Source organism: Monodelphis domestica, chromosome 5 (assembly GCF_027887165.1).
Source record: "Monodelphis domestica isolate mMonDom1 chromosome 5, mMonDom1.pri, whole genome shotgun sequence".
NCBI lineage: Eukaryota > Metazoa > Chordata > Mammalia > Didelphimorphia > Didelphidae > Monodelphis > Monodelphis domestica.
The window spans coordinates 115,498,713-115,523,828 of NC_077231.1; the positions used below are offsets into that span (position 1 = coordinate 115,498,713).

Consider the following 25,116-nt stretch of genomic DNA (forward strand, 5'->3'; position numbering starts at 1 on the left):
CACAGTGTGTGCACAAAACAGGTGATTACAAATAAATATTTGTTGATAGACTGAAATAGAAGACTATCATTTCTTTCTTTCTTTCTTTCTTTCTTTCTTTCTTTCTTTCTTTCTTTCTTTCTTTCTTTCTTTCTTTCTTTCTTTCTTTCTTTCTTTCTTTCTTTCTTTCTTTCTTTCTTTCTTTTCTTTCTTTCTTTTCTAAACCCTCACCTTCCATCTTAGACTCAATACTGTGTATTGGTTCCAAGGCAGAAGAGTGGTAAGGGCTAGGCAATGGGAGTTAAGTGACTTGCCCAGGGTCACACAGCTGGGAAGTGTCTGAGGTCAGATTTGAATCTAGGACCTCCTGTCTCTAGGTCTGACTCTCAATCCACTGAGCCACCCAGCTGCCCCCAGACTATCATTTCTATTATGAATTTTCACACAGACTCTATTTGTTGCTTTTATTTCAGTTTATTTTCATTTTCACATGATAAGTACTATATAAAGGGCATTTCCTTTTCAAATAAGCATTGCACATGACTGACATTTAAATGTTTTCCTATTTTATCAAGAAGGAAGGATCTAATGAATAACTAATAATTTAGATCTTCCCAAGGTCACAAAATGTTATGTCTCTGGAGTGTGAGTGTGTGTGTGTGTGTGTGTGTATGTGTATTTGTGTGTGATGCAACTAGTTTCCTACATGAAAGGTCCATGTGTAATAATAAGACTTTTAGCTGATGGATATAAAATGTGGCATATATATGCCCACAGATAAGGATTGGTCTCATTAAGATGATTTAGGGACTAAATGCCAACGTATGAATGAAAGCCTGAGCACTGGTTCATGTAGCAAATGGCCATTTGGCCAGCTTGACATGTAGCCCTTACAGTATGACTTAGGACAGTGCACTTAGTTGGCCTCTCATCATCTGTGCTTTCAGATTATTCCAGTGTTGCCTCAGTTACGGAATGTTTAACAGCCCACTTTCATCAACATGTTTGCCAGGAAGATTTTAATGCTTAGATGTCAGTGTGAGTGTGGATGACACTCGGAAGATTTGTGGGAGCATGTTACTCAACTGGTAGAACATTTCTTCAGAAATACTCTGTAAAAGGTAGAGAAAAGGCTTTTACATGTTACAATATCCTAACTTTAAAAATTAAAACAGTTGAATAATTTGACATATGGAAAACTTTCCATATAAGCAAAATTATTTTGATAATTAAATAATAGTTTAAGAACACACTGAGATATTTTATTCTTTGAAAATAAATGCTGTGATATTTACTGCCAATAAATATGGGTACTGCCAGGTAATTATGAAAGAGGCTATTTAATGAATAAGATCAAAACTTAAATTTGTGCCAAAGTCAGTCAAGAGAGAAAACAGAATGGAAAACCATACACAACGGGAAGATCTATATGAACTGATACAGAGTGAATAAACAGAACCATGAAAACATATGCATAATGAAAAATAAATGGAAAAAATAAAAAAACCTGAAACGCTGTTATCAATAAAATCAACATTGTTCAATAAAATTTGAAAAAAAAAGCACCTCCTCCTTTCTTTGCAGAGGTGGGAAACTACGAGAATGCATTTGGGTTATATATTGGTCAGTTTTGAACTGTTTTCCCTCTCATCGTTTCTTTCAAAATCTTTAATTCAAGGCAAGGCTAACTGGGTGAGAGAAAGAAGGTAGCTATTTGGAAATGAAGGTATAAAAACAAAACATATTGATAAAAATGAAGAATTTTTTAAAAGAAAAAATTATACTTGAGTATGGGATTGATTCTGGGCACTCTTATTTCAACTTAATAAAGAGAAAAAACACAAGCGCAAAGGATAGGAAAAGTTAGGGGCAATCAGTTCTCAAGAGATGGGGCAAATACACTGAGTGAAGTACTGAAATCTTAAGTGACTCTAAATTAAAACATTTTCCAACATTCAAATATTCCTTCTATTAAAGAAGAGGAAGCTACTAAGAATTATGTTTGCTCTCTGAGATGACTTGGGCCAGGATGCCTGGTTATAATCTAGAGGGTGCTTTATGAGAGATGCAGAGTGGGGTTATACTGACTCAATTAACATACCTGTGGCACCAAGAACTGTACAGTCCTAGAAATCCCTCCATCCCATGAAGCCATTTCCATCATGAAACCTGATATTGAAAAAAAAAACGAAATTTAAGGTAAATTATAAGCATTGATTTTTCAAATCTTCTGCTCATATACTGTGAGCCAGAGGTAAAGATTTCAAGCCTTCTTAGTGAGGCATCATCTCTCCTCACTTTCTAGGTTGCCACTTGCCTGATGGTTTTTCAGCTTTGTCTGACTCTTTGTGATCCCATTTAGGCTTTTCTTGGCAAAGATATTAGAGTGATTTGTCATTTCCTTCTCCAGCTTATTTCACAAATGATGAAAGGCAAATGAATCAAGAGACTGTCCAGGGTCACAAAGCTAGTATTTGAGGCCAGTTATGAACTCAGAAAGAGGAACCTTCCAGCATCCAGGTCTAGCTCTCTATGCACTTTGGCACCTAGCTGCCTTCTAGTCTCAAAGATAGATAAAAGCTTTTCTTAAGTTTCCTCAATTCCTTGTGCCATTTTGATGTGAAAATAGTTAAATACTATTCTGGCAACATATTCACTTCTTTCCTTCTTTTCCCTCAACTCTGTTAAAGTTCATAATGTTGTTGTCCAAACTGGGTTCTGTGGAACCTTGGTATTTCATGCCACCCTAGTAGGAGTTGCAAGAGAAAATTTCAATGCTTGCAATATTTTTCACTTAAAAATCTTAACTAATGTATCAAACCCAGAAATTTCTCACTGTGAAACTAAATTTAATTTTCTTAACTTAGTTCCAAAATTTACTCAATCCTTCTTAATCTCAAAGACACTAAATACACATGAATCTCTTCGATCAGCAATTGTCACTATCAACATTTTTTCGAGCCCCAAAGTCTCTGTGGCCAACTTAGCCTAGGAAATGCTCTTCACCAAAACACTATTATATATATTTTCTGAGGGCTAATTTAATAATATGTGGCTACATTTGTAAAGTAAATGTTTGACTGGAGAGGCAACATATGATGTCATAGAAAGGGCTCTCAACTAGAGTTAGAAGATTTGAGTCTAGTTCTAGTTCTACCATTACTAGCAAGCCACAATTTCCTCATCTCTCAGATGGTGATACCATTACTATCTTGCCTACCTTACAAGTTAAATTCAAACATGAGGTGATTTATCATGATCAATAGTCACAATAATAAAAGGCAGAAGTGAATAAGTAAGAATCAGACACAGGCATAAAGAACATATTATAGATGAGCTACAGAATTGCTCATACTTTATGACTGGCAAAGGGATAAGGAAGTTCTTTCTAAAATGGTTGTAAGCCATATCACCTGTACCAGATTGTGGTTGAAACTCCTTTTGGGTTGGTCTAAGTTGCCATAATTTATGAAGACAAATGGTGGACCATGTGGACTTTCTTTATGAAATACCAACCTTTTACACATTTAAACACAAGTTCTGCTCTCCTTAAACACCACGGTATAGTCATTTCCTGAAAATAAAACAAAACAAAATTGAAAGTTTCATCAGTATTATTTATTATTTTTTCTTAATTTGTTTTTCAGTTTCTATATTTTGCTTTTAAATTACACTCATTTTCAAGTATAATCTGCTCCTTGTCCCTTTACCAACAGACTCTCTCATGAACAAAGATCAAATGAGAAAAAAATATTTCAGCAAAAACAAATTAGCAACTTTGGTAGTGTGTTCAATATTTACCATGCTCTTTTAAAATAAAATTCAATCAACACTTGATTATCCTTGTTAGAGCATTACTCTGTTGACAACTGTAGGTGGTTAATCCGAGAATGTTTTTCTTCATCATCCACTATACCACATAATCTATTTCTGTTGTAGTAGTATGAAGTCTAGCGCATACATGAGGCCTTGTGCATACAGATGTCAGTTCAAACTTTCAGCTTCCAGTCTATCATCATGGTTCCCTGCTTTGGGGGGTACTCAAGGACCAGGTCACCTACTGGGAGACATGCCCAGGGTTTCCTTGGCTTTTCACTTGCTACTTACCAACATCTCCTAAATGTGTTTGTTGCTAGCTGATGCTTTTTAAGAAAAACTCTTACCTTCCATCTTAGAATTGACACTATTATCAGTTCCAAGGCAGAAGAATGGTAAGGACTAGGCAATTGGAATTTTGTGACTTGCCCAGGGTCACACATTTAGTAGGTTATATGAGGCCAGATTTGAACTCAAGACCTCTTGACTCCAGGCCTAACTCACGCACTGAGCCACATACCTATCCCTGTCCTTAATTTCTCAACAATGGCCAAACTATGGGGGTAGACATGTCTCATTAATATCACTTAATGATAAGTCATTAAGTATTACAGGGACACATCAAGTTAGGGAAGGGGAAAGAAGAATAAAGATGAAAAGGCTAGTAATTTATGAATGAATGAAAAGGTTAGCAAAGGTTCCTTCATTTAATTCTAATCCTTCATCACTATAGGATACTTGGCTACTCTCCTTAGCTCACTGAAAACTTTTTCTCCATCTAGACCTAAAATAATTCTATTTAGGCTTCAGAAACCTACTTTCCCAAACTCCAACATGGGGTTAGGGAGGAACTTCTTTCTTTCTAACTCCAAGTCCAGTCATGTTGGAGTTGCTGTATCTTTGACTCTAGCATCACAAATTCCAAGAAGATATTTCCTGTCTCTGGGTGTCAGAGTGCAGGTTATTTGGCTCCATTAGGAGCAGTTCTAATTCTCACCTGGTGCTTCTCTCTGTTCTGGCTGGTCCTCTGAAGCAGATTTTACAAGAAGAATTTTTCTAACAGGTCAGATCAGATTCTACCTTTCCCCCTTTCATCATCTCCTCCACCATAAGCTTCGTCCCATGGCTGCCTTTTCCAAGACTAATTTACTCTCTCAATCTGAACCTGATCTTCTAAATGCATCTGCTCCTAGCTTTGTGACACTGGCCAAACTAGTGGGACCAATACCTGCCAGGTACAAGAGGATCATCTATGCTTCTAATCTATCATATTGCTATAAATAAATTAAGACTGGAAGGCAGCTAGGTGGCACAGTGGATAGTGTCAGGTGTGGAGTCAGGAAGACTCATCTTCCTGAATTCAAATCTGACCTCAGGAGCTTACTAGCTATGTGACCTGGGATAAGTCACTTAACTCTATATTATTAGTTTCCTCATCTGTAAAGTGAGCTGAAGAGGGAAATGGCAAACCACTCCAGTATCTCTGCCAAGAAAACTCCAAATAGGGTCATAAAGAGGGACATAACTGAAAATGATTCAGTGGCAAAAAATTAAGATTAGACTATTAAGAATTTCTCAAAAGGGCAAAATGACTTCACATAAATGCTTTCTCTACTGTCTTCTTTTAGTTCTTCTTGGTGATAAATATGATCTCACTGAATGTCATCAAATGCCTTTTTGGATAATTCCATTCATGATTTTCCCCACATTCTGTAACATGTTTTTCCTTCTTTCAGATATGTTGAAAATTGTTAGTAATTTAATTCTCAAATGGATAGTGATTTTGATACCTTGAAAGAGCAATGGTTTCATTGATATGGATATTGCTTCCACCTAAAGAAATCCTAAATCATCTGTCTTTCAAGGATCTGCACAAGTTTCTCCAGATTTCCATGTTATACTTTTAGTATTTTAGGGTATCAATGTATCTTCTTAGTTTCAGGTTAATAAATATTCCAATTTAACCTCTAAACAAATACCTATATAACATAAATACTTTCAGAGGTATTGTAAACTTTCCATTTTTAAGTATACAATATGTTATCTACATATAATATGGTTTTAGTACAATTTTAAACTTAATAGCTTTATTAGCCTAAAACTGCACTAAGACCTTGGAGACACACCTCTAAATAACCTAATTCCATTGCAATTTCAAGATGTAAAATTACAATAGTATACAGTTCTAAGGCAAAGCAGTGTTGCTTGAGGGAATAACATATCATCCAAAGAAACAACTGTGGAGCTTTTCAAGGAGTTATTGTGTAGAAGTTTTACTAATATTAAGAAGTTGCCATAATGAGGAGGCAAAAAGTATCTAGAAACCACTAAGGCCAGAAAACACTTGACCTCCTTGCCAAGCAAACACCTGTGGTAGTCAAGGACGACACCAAGACAGAATATTAATTCATTTGCAAAATCTTAGATAGGAGAATGGTAAATTTAATAGGCTAGATTGCTTAATAAACTAGCTAAGAGTGGTAGAAGAAAAATGAATCTGCAGAAAGCTTCATGTGAAACCCAAATAACCCAGGCCATTCCAAAAGTATATATAGCTGAAACTGGAAGGAGAACAAACAAATCTATTAATATTTCTATAACAAATTATTTTAATCATCAATGATACTACATTTAGACTAAAGTCTTAGTCCCTAATGTGCTATATGAGGAAACAAAATTGGCACTAAAAGATATCCAGACAGGAAGAGTAGCTAGATTAGACTGAGGATACACAGAAGAAATCCATGTTAGAAGTAACAGTATTGAGAGCATTAGTATCAACTCTGAGATAGAAGAGCAGCAGGAATAGGCAAAGGGGATTAAGTGACCTGCCCAGGATAACACAGCTAGGAAGTTCTGAGGCCACATTTGAACCCAGGTCCTCCCAATTCCAGGCCTGATGCTCTATCAGGGATGCCTTAATTCTTATTTTACACAAATGATTCTTGGGGATCTGTTTATCTAGCCCTAAACTCTCTTGACCATCAGTCCTGTATTTCTAAATATCTATTGGTCTTCTTGAAATGGTTCCCACAGATATCTTAAATTCAATATTTCCCAAACTGAACTGTCTTTCTTTACAACCTTTCCCTCTTCCTAACTTCCTTTCTTAGTGTTGAGGTACCATCATCCTCCTAATTGCTCAGATTTCAAATCTAGGTATCATTTTCTAATTTGTTTCCAAGTACTAAATACCTTTGTATCCTTAAAATTTAAGCAAGTATTTAATAAATGCTTCTTGATTGACTAGACACTGGAGCAGCTAAAATTGTTCAACTGCCTAATGATAATGATAAGGCTGATGCCAATGGTAATATGTAACAGAACTCTCAGATCACAGAGTCAAAATTGATAGCCTATCATTTTCTGGATGGCAATGTTTATTGATTAAATAAATATGCATTTCCTTCCTTTTTCTTTTTTCTTAGCACTGTTTTTTTACCTTTGGGGTAATCAATTTCATTCAAAACTGTGCCCTAAGATATAAACCATGGCAGATCATAGCTGCTCATATTATAGGGCAGATCCTGGACTCAGACCCAGGTCTGGATCCATAGCAATAATGGATCTGCATTCAGTTAGCTTCTTTATTTTTTTAGGTGGCAAAACCCCCAAAACTGCTGTGTCTAGTAGACACGAATTATGACATGAAGGAGAAAAGGGCATGGGAAGTTGTCGTCACTGCAAATCAAGGTATTACGGCAAATTTCTAAATTCCTATTTATTGATGCAAAAAAAAATGTAAAATGGGTTAGGATTCTTACATAGGAAGCTAAGAAAAATTATCTTTATAGTCACTTTGCTGATTTATAGGTTTGCAGGATAAACTTCATGACCTGAATGAGAGGTTTAAATACAACTGGAGAATCATAGCTCAATATACTTATGTGAATTAAATTGAATGCTTTGGAAACCAGTTTAATGTTCTGCAGCTGGCTGTCCTAATTTAAAACATGCAACTTTTGTAACTCATTGTGGGAGAGGGAATGCGAACAGTATCAGATGTCTGGAAGTTAATCTGAACTGAGTGACTTTTGGAAACATTGTTTTTGAGGTTGTTTTCCACCTACATATAACCATTTTTATAAACTGGGTTAACCAGGACCACAGCTGCAGAAATGTTTGTATATTTTCTCGTGACTGTCATTCATCATAAACTTTCTTTGTTACTTTATTTTCCAAATACTCTTATAGATGGACAAGTGAGAGGCTGTGACTCAAAAACGGCAACAAGTTCATCAACGTCACTGAGGATCTCACTGCTGGAAGTGGGATTTTATAAAGGAACTGTGTGGGGAAGAAATGTAGGGTAACAGGGAGAAGTTATGAAAAACAAATCCATAATCTGATTTCTCCTGCTATCTTACAGTGTATAGTTTAAATTACATTAGTGATTGAAAGGGAAATTAGGTCCTCTGATTCATTTTCCATAAGGCAATGCCACAGTTTAAAGAAAAATTTAAAGATCAATGTAGTCTGGTTAAAAGATCAAAGAACTAGGCACGTCACTTAATTCATCTTGTGCAAAATAGAACTAATAATCCTTTGTGCTTATATAATAGTAACATTTATGTAGAACTTATAAAATTCACTTTGGAGAAATGATTTCATTTGAACCTCACAGCAAACTTGTGAAGTGCTATTCTGCTCATGTTATAGACAGGAAACTGAAGCTAAAAGGTTAAATGACCTCAGGTATTGCATGAGTAAATGCCTGAGGATGGATTCAAACTCAAGTCTTCCTGACTCTAAGTCCAGTGATTTGCAGCGGACTAACCCTAATCTAGTTAACATCCATTTCAAATTATGTCCCATGTAAAAACTATATAATGCCTATTCTTAAGCAGATCAAACTGTTTAGAGGGAAAAAAAGTTGAATCTTTTCTTTCACTCTACTGTATAATGTGGTATTGACTCAAAATTTACATATTTAATTAACACATTTTCAAATATTTTTCCACATAGCAGATGTTTGACCTCCTTATATCCCTTTCTTCCCTTTGTCCTTCCTCTCCTTTCTTCCCACTTCCCCTCTATCCTTCATTCCCTGTACTTAAAACTAAGGGTGAGAGGGCACATGAAGTAATTTGATAGACAGCTGGTCTCTGGGTCCACCTCTGACATAGACCAGCTTTGGGACCCTGTTGGTAAAGTCCCTTAAACTCTTACTGGTCTAGTTAAGTCTCTAAGACTATGCATTTGGGGGCATTAATGGCAATAGGAGTTTCTTAGCCAGTATGGTTCCCATCTGTATGAAATCACAGATCTGGACCAAAAGTACACTGTACATAGTTGTGGGCCCCCTTTTCTCCAGGATGGCAATTGAGTCTATGGCCTATTTTAGGTCTATTCTAGATCCTCGCTTCAGTTCTACACTCTGTAAATTTTTTGGCAGGAGAGAGGGGGAGGGAGGTTATGGAGTTGTAAGAAAAGGAAATGGATGTTGAAGAGGTGGTACGGAGAGAGCTTCAGAAAACACTCATATTAAAGAACAGTGAGGAATAGACAAATAAAGGTCTAGGACACTTTGAAGATCACAATACAATGCTTGCTACTCCAATGTACGAAGCAGTTCTTGGCAATTTGTTCATGGATTATCCCTGTTTCGTATTATCATCATCAAGATGTCATTTCTTCCCACCACCAACTTGTGTATGTGCTGAGAGAATCCAAGCTAATTTGAATACCTAAATAATAATTAGGCTAAATAATAATTAGGAAGGTAAATATGCTTCTCTACAAACAAAAAAGAAGTATTTTCTATTTCACTTCCCAACACTGTCAGTAATGCAGAGTTTATTATATATTCATGCAATCATAATAATTTTTCACTAGCTTACCTCTGACATATCATGCACCAATAAGAGAGGAATACTAATTGTTGTGATGTCATGAGTACAGCAAACCTTTAGAATATTTCGGAGACCCATGATGGCAGGATCTCGAGCTGTGATGTTACCAGATCTCACATTGTCATCCACACAGAGATGGAAAGCCACATGGATTTCGGAAAGATTGGAGTGCCGGGTAATATAAAATTCTCCTACAAGCAAGAGATAGGATGTTTTTCAAATCAATAAATCATGCTGAATTATATCCAATGTAATGGGCTAACAGAAATAACCAGTAAATAATAAAATGCTATAGCTGAATAAATACTATTAAACCATGTGTAATATAGGTTTCTATGAGAAGTCAAAAAGATGTGAACTCCCCAGAGATAAAAGAAAAGAAGAAAAATATGGAAAGGTAAAAAATATATATATTTATAGTGGCAAAGAACTGGAAACTAAAGAGTTGTCTGTCAATTAGGAATGGCTGAACAAACTATAGCATAGGAATATAATTGAATATTTTTTAAGAAATGACAAAAGGGATGGTTTCAGAGAAACTTGGAAAGATTTGTATGAAGAAATGCACAGTGAAGAACCAGAAGAATAATTTATCCAACACTATAATGACAAACAACTTGAAAGACTTAAGAACTGTGGTCATTCCAATGACTAACCATAATTGGAGGATTGATGACAGAGCATGCTAACTACTTCCTGACAGATAGGTGATGTATGGATTCAAGGTGAAGAAAGATGTATATTTTTAGACATGAATTTGCTTTACTTGACTATGCATAGCTATTAAAAGGGTTTTGATTTTCTTTTTTTCTTTTTCATTGTTGGGGGTGAAAATAAATTTTTGTTTATTGAAAAAATAAAAAGTAATGTTTGCTTCCTAATTTCTGCACAACTAATATGGTTCACACTATCTAGATGAGCAAAGAAACAGCTGGCAAGAGGGGTAAAGGTGGGGGAACAATAATCAATTTCATACTATACATGGACTCAACACTAGATCTGATTTGGTTAGGGAGAAGGGAATAAAACTTCATTTTCTAGAGGTACATTGATTTTTTTCCCTGGGTTCCTAGGGTTCTGCTTAGCAAATCTACATTTCTGGTACACTAAGAAATCTACAGAGCTCAATAGTCTTTAGTCCTAAGTATCATCAATGAATATAAGAAATATTCAAAGGAATCATTGTTGACCTGAGAAAAAAGCAAAATAGGAAGACAAAAAGGAGAAAACATGAAGAAAAAGAAAGGGAATGGGAGAGAATAAGGGAAGGGGAAGGAAAAGAAAATGACAGCAAAGAAGAGAGTATGGTAGGGAATTGAGCGTGGGTTCATTTAGTTCATCTAGACACCAGGGTGGTAGAATGAAAAGAATACGTCTTTTAAAATTAGATGACTTAAATACAAGTCACTGGTCTAACACAATTTGTGGGACCAGTGGCAAATCATTTAGCCCTGCTTTAGTCATATGCAAAATAGGAATGATAATTGTTGTATTAACCTATGCCAAGGATTGTTAAAAGAAAGACGCGCTGTAAACAGTACATTACTCTGACAATGTAAAAGTTGCCAGCAATATCAGTACTGGGCTTATTCCCCAAATAGAGCAAAGAAAATAGACAAAGGAGGAAAGGTAAAAAATATACTTATAGTGATCTATCACTACACTAGGAGAATGATGGACCCAATGTAGTTTCTGCAACAGATTTTACTCTGTATTTACTGTTATATTCAAAGCCTCCTCTGTTCTTTACTAACTTATCCTTGCAGATCTACCTGGGAGGCAAACAGAATTAAAAGATTCTAGTGTTGGTTGTATTGAGTGCTAAGTCCCAGAACTGCTCCTGACTTAGGTGACTCCAATAACTTCTCAATTAGTCTCATTTCCCTTTTCATTAAAATAGGAACAATATATGTGTCAACATTAAATTAAACTAAACATTGACTGGGATACTAAAGCAAAGTACCACATTAAATGCTATGAGAGAACACACAGAAATATAAGATATTGGCCATTTTAATCAATAAATTTGTCATTTCAGATAGGAAATCTTACAATATGAAAGCATTGTTCCCTTGAGATTTACTATGAGCAAAGTTATTATTTAGGGCAGCTAGGTGGTGCAGTGAGTCAGTTAGACCTGAGTTCAGATTGGACCTCAAACACCTACTGTTGTATGACCCTAGGCAAGTTATTTAATCCTGACTGCCTTAGCTTACAAAAACTGTAAAATGAGCTGGAGAAGGAAATGGCAAACCATGCTGGTATGTTTGCCAAGAAAACCCCAAAAAGGGATCATGAAAAGTCAAACACAACTGAAATAGCTATATGACAACAAAAAGCTATCATTTATATAGTTTAACATCTTTTACCATAATTTAGATCTACAATAAATCCCTGGGTAGAAAGCAATAACCAGTCCCTTAACTTACCAGGTTTTGCCAAAAAAAAAGAACAAGGAGTTCAAGAAAGGAAATACTGATACAACAAAAGAGTAAAGTTAAAAACAACCAAAAAATCTCAGATGTCAATGCCTCCGGAACAGATAAGACTGGCACAATTTAAGAAAGCCACAAAATTTGTTTTTTTTTAAATTATGGAGCTGATGGAAAGGAATATGATGAACCCTGTCTCAATGAAGGTATTTTTAGATGGAGTGGAAGAAAGCTTCCTGTTCCACAGTGGAGGAAACAGCATGAGATGATGTAATGCTGCTTCTAACATTATCCACCAAGGTACCAGATCTGAAGGTGGAAGGAAATTTGAAAGCTGACAACCACAAGTTAACCAGCTGGATTGTCAACAAGAATACAAGAAATGGATATGATGTTTACCTGACTAAAATGTAATGTGATTGACATGTAGAAAAATCTACTTTAAGATACAGCTGTAATGAAACTAACTAACCAAGGGAAGAATGGCCCCGCATTTAAGAGGCTAGATCCTATTCCAAATTCTGGTACTACCTTGGAGAATCTGGGCTTTAGTTTCTTCATTTGTTAATAAATAAGGAGGTGGGGACACTATTGAACTAGATAGGTATTTTCTAACTAGAAATCTACATTAAATTTTCATCAGTCTATAAAATTTATTACCTTAGGGTTAACATTTAAAAATTGTCTCCCTCTTCCTGTGTTTTGCTGTTCAGCCTCTTCTTTTCCCCCTAATTCTTAGTCTCTGACCCCTTGTTCAAAGGGCAGACTAGTTTATAGTAGAAAATTTAGACATTCTGACTGTTCTACAAGACAGTTTAGATCAGTGAACATTGAACTAGATGGTTTCCATTCTTTTTTTCCCTCTAAAATCCTATGACTATCATATTGTATTTGTGATATTTAAATATTATCAAATTCATAATTCAATTAAAAATTCTTCCAATAGCAAAATGCTTCATAAGTCCTTGCTGGTAATCTGTTACAAATGAGGAAACTGTAGCACATTATGGTTAACAGTGAAATCAGGTGAGTTAAGCCAGAATGAGAAATAAAAGTCTCTAAATTTCCAGTTGGTAAATGGATGAATAAATATATAGGAATACTACAGGAAGTGAAAGAAAGTGGAAATAAGTTAAACTGTTGGAAAATGAAAATAAGGACGGATTCTAAATCAGATGAACCATGTACTAGAAGGTCAATTCTTATTCTAGTTATATCTCAGAAAGAGCACATCTTTCAAGGTTCATCTTTCTAAGAAACTAAGAACAAATAGCAAGAAAATCTTAAAAGTGGCAATACCCACACAACTAAATGATAGAACTTTCTCCTATGGAATCAGGAGAATATCTATTGCAGCATAGTTTTTGGTGAAGTTGTTACTTAAATTGAGATATAAATAAAAGGTTAAATCATATGATACAAATGCAAGATTTTATTTCAACTAACAGATATTCCCTAAAGTATAGAATAAAAAGACTGTGTTTTAAATCTATTACTTCAATGTAACTGAACAAAAACATAAAGTAAAAAAAGTACTCACCAGGCAAAATATTTGAATAGTTTCGTTCAATATTCTTAGCCCTATCATCACTTCCTCCATTCTGGTTTCCTGAATCTGTATGAAGGATAGAATATTATCATTACCACAGCCAGTATCTTGTATTTATGTACTGTTTCATTTTTAAAGAGTCCAAGACACCATATATGTGTATATATGTGTTAAAGCTACATAATATTTTAAAAAAACTTTTACCTTCTGTCTTTGAATCAGAAACAAGTATCAGATTCAAGGCAGAAGAGTGGTAAAGGCTGGGCAGCTGGGGTCAAGTGACTCATCCAAGGTCACATAACTAGGAAGTGTTTAAATCAATCTGTATTTGAACCCAGAACCTCTTGTCTCTAAGACTGACTCTCTCTCTACTGAGCCATTGAGCTATCCCCTTTATATAAAATTTTAATGAGACATATATGGTGCAGTCATCCACATCTTTCAGAAGAAACTGAGGATCCAGAAGTGACAAAACTTGTACAAGATCACAGGAATGTATTGTGTGTTAGGAAGCATATTGGTCTAGAAATAAGATTTGCTTTTGAGTTCTAGTTCTAATAACCTGTCAAGTTACTTAATCTTCCTTGACCTCAGTTTCCTTATCTGTAAAATAAAGAACTTGAATTTAATGAATTCTAAGGTCCTTTCCAGTTCTAAATCTATGATCCTTTTCACCTTTAAAATGTAGCCCCAACTTTACTTCTTCATAACTTCTCAACCTCCCGTAGTCTATCATTTAATTCTATCATTCTGCTGAAACTGTGCCCTCAAAGGTCAACTTTATTCCTACATTTCAGTCCTCTTCTTCCTTGATTTCTCTGCATCTTTTAACCCTGTCAACTACCTCAGTTTCTTATGCACTTTCTCCTCCTTTGGCTTCTGTGGTCTTCTTTTCCTTGGTTCTTCTGCCTATATGATTATTTCTTCAGTCTCCTTTATTTGGGCCTAATCCAACTTCCACTAAGTGGAAATGTCCTCAAGATTTTGTACTTGGCCTTCTTTTCTTATCTTTGTACAGTCTCAGGAGTCTCACCAACTCCCATAGGTTCAAATATTATCTCTATGAAGATGATCCTCAAATCTATTATGAACAGTAAACACAATGGATGATGGTTTGGTTTGTGGGGGGTTTTTTGCACTTGATCTCTGATTTTCATGGAGTAAAGAACTCTTAGGAAGGAAACACACTTGACTATACCAAGGCAGATCTGTACCTTCTCTACCTAACAAGTTGCTTCTGGGCCCTGAGAAGTTAAGGGACTCGCCCACAGTTTCAGCTAGTATGTCTCAGAAGCAAAAAATGGGTCCAGGGCTCTCTATCCACTATGATGATACCACCTCTCCTCATCACCTTGTTAAAGTTAACATGCATAGTCATTATTTCCTTGATCAGTAAGAGTATAGTTACATGTGCTTCTTTTTTGTTTTGTTTAATCTATGATTATTTTTATAGGAATAGAGTATATTTTTGTTTGATGAAAGAAAGGAATTATTCTTGTTTATGTTCTCATCTTCAAAATCAAGAGGATGGACCAGAAAGTCCCTCCCAGCTCTAGATCTATGGCCTTTGATTTGGTCTGCCTGCCATTCATCAGTCTTATTCATTCAAATGTTTGAAAATTTGTATCTGGGAAGTAAAAACAAAACTAATGACTTGTTTCTCTCTCTACTGGCTCCTTCAGGGTTACCTGCAAAGATGTGATGTTCAAGTATTCCTATTCTTAAGAACTTTCACTTGGACATACCATTCTCTCAAGTTATTGTCTTCTCTTCTCAGTGATAGCCAAATGCCTAGAAAAAGCCAACTACACTTGTTGCCTACACTCCTATTTTATTTTACTAATGTTTTAACTTCTTGTAATGTGGGTTCTAATCTTATCACTCAACTAAAATTGCTCCTTCCCCTAAGCTATCAATGATCTCTTAATTATTAGATCCAATGGCCTTTTCTCAGTTCTTAGCTTTAGCCTCTGAAGCATCTGATACTGTTGAACACCTTCTCCATAGAGATAATCTCTCTTCCCTGGATTTTAGTGGCACTGATCTCTCCTGGTTCTTTCTTCTACCTATCTGGTCTTCCTCTTCAGTCTTCTTTACTAAATCATTATCCATGCACTGTATTCTCTACAAATACTATGGCTTTCTCCAAGGCTCCCTTCTCTTTCAACATCCTTTTTCTTGGTGAGATCATCAGCTCTCATGGGTTCAATGATCATTTCTATGCAGATGACTTCCAGATGTATCTTTCCAGCTAGTTTCTCTCCTGACCTTTAGTTTTTGCATTATCAATTGCCTACCATTTATTTCTCACTGAAGCTAAAATTGAAGTACCCAAAAAGAATTCATATTTCCTCCCAAACCCACTCCTTTTCCTAACTTCCTTATTTCTTCTGAAGGCACCTACCACCACCCGCTTCTCCACAACATTCTAGACACAACTTTCAAAGTGTTATTTTGAAAACACAGGTCTAACTATATCAAATCCATCCACGAGAGTATTTTTATAAGACTCTTCTATAACAACATGTGGGGTTCCTTTAGGAAAGTGGACTTTTATAACCCTACTTGTCTTACTGACTCACTCAAACCACAAAAGCAGTTGCTTGAACAAGAACAAAATAACATCATGATGTACATGCACTGACTGTGGTTTGAAAACTTCCTGTCATTTGCGGCACATATGCTGCCTTGTCAATATAGTTGAGTTCTCCCAAAGTCTCTACACCTGAAGAAGCTTCAAGCTTCATGTCTTTGTCATTTCTACAGCCTGAATGAGTAGAATAAGAGAGAGAGAACTGATGGAGGAAGAGGGAAGGCTGTAGTAAGGAATTTCTGTAGGATCTGTGGTGAAATAAATTTGCTTCCATTTTCTTCATATGGTCAGGTGTCCTGAAATGTTTCACAGAATGCCACGGCAAATCTTAAGACTGCTTAATTAGCTTTTTAGAGTCTCAGTAAACTAGAAAAGTTTTAATTGTAGTGAATATTCAATAATATGTGAAGATCCAGGGCAGAAAAGGTTCTTAGCTAAAAGAATCAAGGAGTGATTCCTAGAGGAAGTGGTATTTGATATGCACTTAAACATTTGGTAGGAATTCATCTGTTGAGTCAGAAGACTTGGATTTGAATCTTGATTCTACTACTTATCACCTCTGGCAAATCACTTAAGTTATAAGGTTTTTATAGGATTTAGAGCTCATCTAGCCCAACTGGCTTATTTTACACATGAGGGATTATACTGAAAGAAGTTAGCTTCATTGACTAGGTGAGTGCAAATATCATTGTTATGATTTATATTAGAAATGGAAAGGAAGACTATCCATGAAGTAAAAAAGTACAATAATTTCTTTTTACTTGTAATTTATTTCAAAAATAGTAGCTATAGAAGTGGCTAGATGGCTCAGGGGATAGAAAGCCAAGGCTAGAAAAGGGAAGTCCTAGCTTCAAATCTGACCTCAGACATTTCCTAGCTATGTGATCCTGAGTAAGTCACTTAACCCAATTGCCCAGCCCTTATCAGACTTTTGACTTGGAACTGATACTTGGTATCAATTTTAAGCCAGAAGGTCAGTGTTTAAAAAAAAAAATTAAAGAAAAGAATAGCCATAAGGAGGGATCATATATGCACGGAAGCATGTTTTTGTACATAAATTATTGTGTGCCTATAGAATAGACAGAGTATACAGAAATTTTGTGCCTAAATCATATAGCACTATAAAAATACACAATTTGTAAGAGACAGAAAGATAATTTTACATAAGATGTGATATTCATTTATCAAAAGTGATAAAAGCAACATTTAACCTTAAATTTTTAGCCAAAAAAGTGGTTCACCTCTACTTTGGCATGCATTTATGATACTTAATTTATGAAAATGTAAAGGAATATGAGGAGACTTAAAAGAAGTGATGTTAAGTAAGCAAAGCAAAAAAAGAACAATATGCACAATTTCAACCATACAGATAAATATAACAAAATTGCAATAAAACAGTTAAAAAACACTGGGCACATTGATACTAACTTACAGAACAAAAATCTATCCTTTCTTTTAACAAATAAAACAAATAAAGAATAAGATTACATGAACTATCTATCAGTTGTAATTGTTCTTTGATATTGTTTTACTTGTTGGGTAATTTTACATTGTGAATGATTGTACTGTATTTGGTCTTTGCATGATATATGAAAACCAATTTTGTTAATTTTTAAAAGAAAGGATTTTGGTGGACCTTAAAAAAATTAAGTTTCTGTATTTTACTGACCATTTGGCTCTTTTAATTTACTCCTGCGTTGGGTTCGAGCATAAAGTACCACCTGCTGGACAATTTCCAACTGTTCTTCAATCCGAGGAAAATGGAAATCCGTGCATTCTTGACAAACTGTGGCAAAATCTAAGAGACATTTTATATACAAATCTCAAAATGCAAGTTGTTCGATCTTGGGATTTTACTTATAGGAACTCTGACACAAAAATAAAATAACAAATTTATAATCCATTTCTTATACTTTCATCTTCAATTAATATATGAAATTAAACACTTTAAAAATCTATGATTTTGATTTTTGGCCAAGACGGCTACCTTAATGGAAGCAGACATTACAACTCCACCTATCTACTCCAACAAAAACCTGAAATTAGCATTAGTTCCAATTAATAATCAAGAAATTTAATGAGAAAATACAGTAATCTTTTCTACCACAGAACCTTGTAAGAGTCAGCAAGAAGACCAATGGCAGTAAGAAAGGGGGCTAAGAGCTAAACCAGCATCAGAGCAAGAAAATAGGTCTCTTGTCCAGAGAGGTCCAGAGATAGAGGTAGTTTGCAAGGATCTTTTTGTCTGGAGGCAGTAAGCCTCAAGGCTCCTCTTGGTTCAAGAAATTTCCAGGGAAGCCTGAACATCTCAGGGAGAGGATGGTAGAAGCCATGGTGAATGGTAGAGATCAGTGTGGCTCAGAAGTACTCAGATCAGGATAAAGCCTGGGTACACTGGAGCTACGAAGTCCAAAACTCTCCTGCTGAGACTACAGAGGGGCTATGAAGAAGAACTAATTCTCTGAATCTCAAAGATCTGGGTCAGGAAATGGAGTGTTGTTCAGTGTAGTATAACTCAGGTGATATAAGATGAGACCAAATGGGGCTCACTATATCAAAAGCTCTAAAACTATGCATGGGGAAGAGTTTGGTCCTGCACAAAGTTCCAATTTAGGAACTGTGACAAGGAAATCACTTTAAAAGACTGATATATATTAATTTAAGGTCGCCAAGGAATTCAGCTATGTAATTCCTAAATGAAAACTCAAGTCAGCAGTCAACCTTTTATGGAGTTCAATTACAAACAGGATGAAGAAAGGTATTAGAGATAGAGAGGGGGGGGGGAGGAGAGAAGGGAATAGGGCTTAAATACCCCTTCTGTTTAGGCTGGGCCAAAAGGCCCAAGCCCTTAGATAGCTGGGGCAAAGAAAGGAGATCAGTCCCTATTACTCACGTGACCAAAATGGAGAAACAGTCTCAGAGGCCCCCACCTTCAGCTTCCTTCAGAGCCGACTCTCAAAGCACCACCTCTCAGACCAAAAACCTCTCCAACCCTCCACCCCCAGTCCTCAGACCCCTCTATCTTTAAGGAAACCATCCAAGTTCCCTCCCCTCAGTTCTCACATCTACCAATCACTGTCCATGTCTTCCCTGTGCCAATGGTGGCTCTAGCTTAACCCAGGACCTCCCAGAGGTCTGTGGCTTTGCACATGTCTGTTGAAGGTCATATTCTCAATAATTAAATCTTGATCCTTTGCTGCAGCACTTCCTAAATCCTGTTAGGACTGAGTGGGGTGGAAATTGTATTTTCCAAGATCTGGTTCTGTCATTTCAAGTATCTCTATTGTATCAATTCTAAAATCAATCATGACTCAAAGAAATTCCTGTTCTATGCTTAAGCATAGGTCAAAGCCCTTTCCATTGTTCAGCAAAAGGTTTCTGTCCTAAAGTAATCTTAAGAAGGGAGGAGGAGGAACCTCCCATGCCAATGGGGTTCACATTCCAATAGAGTTCCCACTATCAATAGGAAATTTTTCAAGTATGAAATTTCCCAATGGTGAAATTTCCAACATTTATAAGTCTAAGAAATGTTAAGGTTTATAGAACTAAAGCTGGAAAGATGAGTAGACCATAGAAAATACCAAGAATATAAAAAATTATTCCAAATCTAAAATCACCCAAAAGAAAATGAAAATAATTTAACAATTGAAAACACAGATTCAAGGGAAAAATTGATTTTCCATAAAGACTTCATGAATACATAAAAGAAACAAACATATATAAAAATGAAATAAGAACTCTTAAAGTCAGAATACGGAAAAGAATAAATAGCTTCAAAGAGACAATGGTGAATCTTACCCAAGAAACAAACTCCTTGAACAACAGAAGAGTCCAAAGATAAATCAATAAATCCACAAGAAAGCAGAAAAAGAGATCAAAGAAAAATCAAAATAAAAAGATTTTTAAAAAAGATCAAAATAGAGACTGAAAAAAAACCAGGAGAAAAATATAAGAAGACATTAAAATAACCTAGAAAACAGATTGTTATATATAAATTTGATCTTGTTGATATAGATCTGGATATTTATGGTCAATGGATATTGATAGGCTAACACTGTCAGGGAGCTCAAGTGGACAGCAGTTGATAAACTTGCTAGATACAGCTTAATCCAATGTTGTTTATTAATTATGTCTAATAGAAGAAGTAGGTACAAAAAAAGGACATAGGAATAATGAAGGATTTCATAAATCTAAAACTAACGTTTCTATCTATAACCCAAAACCCCACTGTTCCGCAAGGGACTTCTTCATGTTCACCGGGGGTGATACTAATGTATTCTCACTATCTAAAGATGAATACAATATTACACAAAGTAAAATATGTAGGCTTACAATTAAAAGTAACTTAAGCAAAATTAGTACAGATCTATGGGGAAAAGGGACTTTTAATTAAGGAGGATAAGGGAAAGAAATAAGCATTTATACAGTATCTCATATATACCAGTCACTGGGAAAGGAATTTAAAAAAAAATCTTATTTGATTCACATAACTCTGTAAATTAGGTGCTAACTGAGGCAAACACCACTTAAGTGACTTGCCCAAGGTCACACTGGTAGACTAGATTTGAACTCGGATATTCCTGACTCTGGACCTAGTGCTCTGCCCACTATGTCACAAATTGCCTCAAGTAGAATAGAAAACTTCTGAACATTTCTAATCAAAAGGCCAGAGCCAAGTAGGAACTTTGAAATGCAAACACATGAGTCAAGACAAATCTAGAAAGACCAATTTGAGCAACTGGAAGGGTCTTTATGATATAGTGCTAACATTCTAATCAGAGGAGAAGAGACAAGGGTCCCTTATGAACTTTAATGTCTCCAAAATGTACTGAGAGAATTAATTAGGAAAAACGGAACACCAGGGATAACTTAGTACTGATCTGGGAGTTTTGAGAGGGGAAAAAGAAGGAAAAGTAAGAGGAATACAATGGAACAGAAAAGAGGAAAAAAAGTATAACTTGTTACTTGTAATTGGATGCATGAGAAAAGCAGTATATAAACATGGATGAGGGAGAAGAGGTGGAATTCAGATGAAGCTCATTCTTATTTGAAAAAACAAAGGAGCTAAACACATATACAAATAGAATGAAGACAAACTTAGTAAAGAAATAAGCAATGGCAGGGTTAGAATTAAGAGAGAGGATAAAATCAGGAAGGAAACATTAATAAAGAAGATGGAAGTGAGACTCAAATAAAGAGATATGAGAAGACACCCTCAACCTAAGCCTTTGGGAAGGTGGGAGGTCCCCAGGCACTATTCATTCTTGGTGTGTTGATGAATTGTGCTGACTATTTCCTTCCTCTCCAAAAAGATATTATTTGTTATATGGGATGGCTCTCAGGTAGAAGGAGAAGTAGGGATAGATGGGATAGTATGATGGTACAAGAAGCAGGAAATATCACTCAAAACTTATGCTTAAAAAAAATGAAAAAGTCAGGGCTAGCCCTAATGTAGTAGAAAGAAATCTGTCTTCAAATTAAAAAAAATAAAAAGTGAACTTGTCTAAAAGGGGGGAATAAATGGAAGGGGGAGGGGGAAGAACTGAAATTTCTCATTAATTGGGGAAAATGTTGAATAAATTGTGGTATATTAATTTAATGGAATATCTGTTTGTAAGAAATGATAAAACATGATTTTAGAGAATCTTGGATAGTATGAACTCAGGAAGAATGAAGGGGAAATGAGGAAAACAATTTATACAAGGATAACAAGATTGTAAGAAGACATACTTCTGAAGCATAGAAACTGATCAATTCTGTGATCAACCATGTTTCCAGAAGACCCATGGGCAAGCATGTTCTCTACCTCCTGACAGAAGTAGCAGACTAAACATGCAGAGAAGAGACATAAATTTCAGGATGTGGACACTGTAAGGATTCATTTTGCTTGATTATATTTATTTGTTAAAAGAGCTCCGACCCACCCCCACCCCTGTTTTTTAAGTTGAGGCTTGGGAGAAAGGAAGAATTGAACCAAAAGAGCTTGAAACATTTTTTTTAAATGCATGGAAAAAAAAGAAGCAAGTTCAGAAGGAAGCAAAAACAAGCAGGGCAATTTAAAAAGTAACTAACATTTATTTACATTTACATGGAATTTAAGCTTAACAAAATTCCCATGTTTCTGTTTCACTTTGAAAGTAACATGGGAAATGTATTATATACATATATATATATATATATATATATATATATAAAGCAATTGATATGAAATAGACATACATGGTTTCATTTACAATCCTCTTTTTGTTTTATTATGTTTTTGAAAATGCTTTTTTAAAGTGCTAAGGCTGGAAAATGTCATTATCTGGCAACCAGCTTTTCTTTGGACAAGTGGTTTAGCTGCCTGGGCCTCAATCCAATCAATATGCATTTATTAAGTGCCTACAATTTGTCAAGTACAACACTAAGGAATGAGGATACAAATACAAAAACAAATGTCCTCAAAGACTTTATATTCAAGGAGAAAACCAGCATGTACACTTATATATATATATATACACGTGTTATGTAAAATAAAAAAATTAAGAAAATTACAATTAAAAATATGTAAAATAAACTTTCAAGAAAGCAGTTATTCAAGGAACAAAGAGTGACAAAGAAAAAAAGTTGTATATGACTTTAATTTCTTCAAATACTTGTTACCCTTTAAATTACTACAATTCCTAAGGTGATCAAGGAAAAAGGAAAAGATCCTATATGTTCTAAAGAACTGGAAATTGAAGGAATGCCCATCAGCTGGGGAATGGATAAACAAATTATAGCATATAAATAAAATAGAATACTCAGTAAGAACTGAGAAGCAGGTTAAACTTTTTTTTAAGGCAAAGTTAATTTTTAAAAAATGGAAAGACCTAAATGAAATTATGAAGAGTGAAATGAGCAGAACCAACAGAACATTATATATAGAAACAAATATTGTTCAAAGAACATCTCCTAAAAAAAACAATTGATAAGCATGAGGTGATTTTATATATATGTATATATGTGTGAATATCTATATCTTTACTTTCTTTTTTGTCAAGTGATCTCTTCTCTACTATAGGGAAGGGAGGGAAGAAGGGAGATACATGATAAATTAACATAACAAATAAAAAAATTTAAACTGAATTTTTTTTTACCATGCAGTTTTAAAAGTAGAAAAGGGTACATGAGGGTTAAAATGGCATATGAACTCTAGTAAGCCTGACAGCTTAAAAAAAAGTGAAAGAATTGCAATGCTAGGTATAGTATGCAGGAGTTGGAATCGGGAACATATGAGTTCAAATCCTGCTCCCAGATACTTTGGAGCTATTTAGGTTATTTAAGTTATAAAATTCTATGACTTTAAGATAACTTTTATAGATGTTTTTTGTTTTTGCACCACAAACCCTAGACCTCCTTCCCCTCACCAAGCTTGAAATTGAACCTTTCCTTATAAAAAAGGAGGAATTAAATAAAAATAACATATAATGACCTAATCAAATATGACAATGCATGCGGTTTTCTGCCACCTAAATTTCTCATGTCTCTTCCTGCATAAGAGAGGTATGTTTCATTATTTATTCTTCAAGACCAAGATTGACCAGGATTAGTTATTATTGCTATTCAGTTCTAGCTTTCTATTAGTGTCCTTTTATATATACATACATACATACATACATATATATATATATATATATATGTGAAATCATTAAATCCAATCTCTAAATTTTATAGATGATGAAATTGAGACAGAGATGGGTCCTCAAGTGTCTTGCCCATATGCTCCCAAAGTAGTAAGTGACTGGGATTCTGACCAATGCACTCTGATTCCAAATCCCAAACTCTTTCTTTTGGTCAGCTTTCTATACATGATTTTAACAAGATATGTCTATTTTTAATATAATTATACTATAATTTCATTGTTAACCAATAAATAATTATAAATTAATATACATAATATATTAATATTATAAAATCAATAATAAAATAATAATGTATAACATTATACAATAATATGTAAATACCACAATAATAAAAATAATAAAATATAATAATACTAATATTATTATATAATATAACCAAAGTATAATAGAACTTTGATAAAGAAAAAATCAATCATGCTAATGGAGAAGCATGAAATCAGTGCTAAATAACTATGCTTTTGTTTCTGGTGTATTGTTTTGTCAATTGAGATAGGAGTGATATGTGAAAAAAAGAAATTTCTGAAAAGGATATATAAGAAGAAAATGAAAATACATCATAGGTTCAGCTCACCTCTTTTAATCCCACTGTATGAATTGATCCGATTATCTACCAATAAAACAAGGCCACAGAGAGATGCTGAATAGAGTGAGAGTGCCGTCTGCAGCCGATGGAGTTTCACACCACTTCGATGATTACGTTTGTGTTTGCAGAAGTCTAGCATGTCTGCTCTCAGCAATCTCAAATTATGCATGGTCTTCAGTTGGGCTCCTACAGTTAAGAAACAGCCCTACAATTATATATGTGCATATTTTAAATTAATTTTATCTTGAACTTGGCAAACACAATTACATATAAATATATCTGTAATGCAAGAAGAACAGAAAAGGATGATCCATGGCATCAATAAAAATATATAGATAACTTGCATATATGCAATATAACAGAAGGTTAAAGTGGTATAAGAGAAACCCAGAATATAGCCTGTGTTAAAACTGATGAAAGGGGCTTGGTCTGTACTGTAAACCTTCATATAGCTACTCTCCTATATTTAATAATTTTATATGTCAGGTAACTAAAATAAATTATAATGATGATCATGAGTATAATAATAACTAGCATCTATAAAGCTATTCCTATTATGTGCTAGACACTATGTCAAGTACTTTAAAAATATCATCTTATTTGATCATCATAACAACCATGGGAGGTAGGTGCCACTATTATCTCCAT

General features: G+C 34.9%; 1 protein-coding gene and 1 long non-coding RNA gene across 4 annotated transcripts in view; one reads left to right on the forward strand and one right to left on the reverse strand.

Moving 5' to 3' along the window:
- Positions 1-433: 433 nt before the first annotated feature.
- Positions 434-25,116, reverse strand: part of C5H12orf4 (chromosome 5 C12orf4 homolog) — a 54,398-nt gene continuing 29,715 nt past the window's right edge. For all 3 annotated transcript variants that reach the window (XM_007503755.3, XM_007503756.3, XM_001365828.3), the window contains 7 exons: positions 24,457-24,654; positions 17,891-18,019; positions 13,620-13,694; positions 9,636-9,838; positions 3,496-3,553; positions 2,081-2,148; positions 434-1,091 (listed from right to left, as the gene is read on the reverse strand). In XM_007503755.3, the coding sequence (XP_007503817.1) occupies positions 999-1,091; positions 2,081-2,148; positions 3,496-3,553; positions 9,636-9,838; positions 13,620-13,694; positions 17,891-18,019; positions 24,457-24,654 (824 nt within the window). In that variant the 3' untranslated portion in view covers positions 434-998. The remainder of the gene's footprint in view (positions 1,092-2,080; positions 2,149-3,495; positions 3,554-9,635; positions 9,839-13,619; positions 13,695-17,890; positions 18,020-24,456; positions 24,655-25,116) is intronic.
- Positions 980-9,961, forward strand: LOC103094144 (uncharacterized). The gene is made up of 3 exons (XR_001624873.2): positions 980-1,100; positions 7,395-7,488; positions 7,990-9,961. It is a non-coding gene; the product is annotated as an uncharacterized LOC103094144 (long non-coding RNA).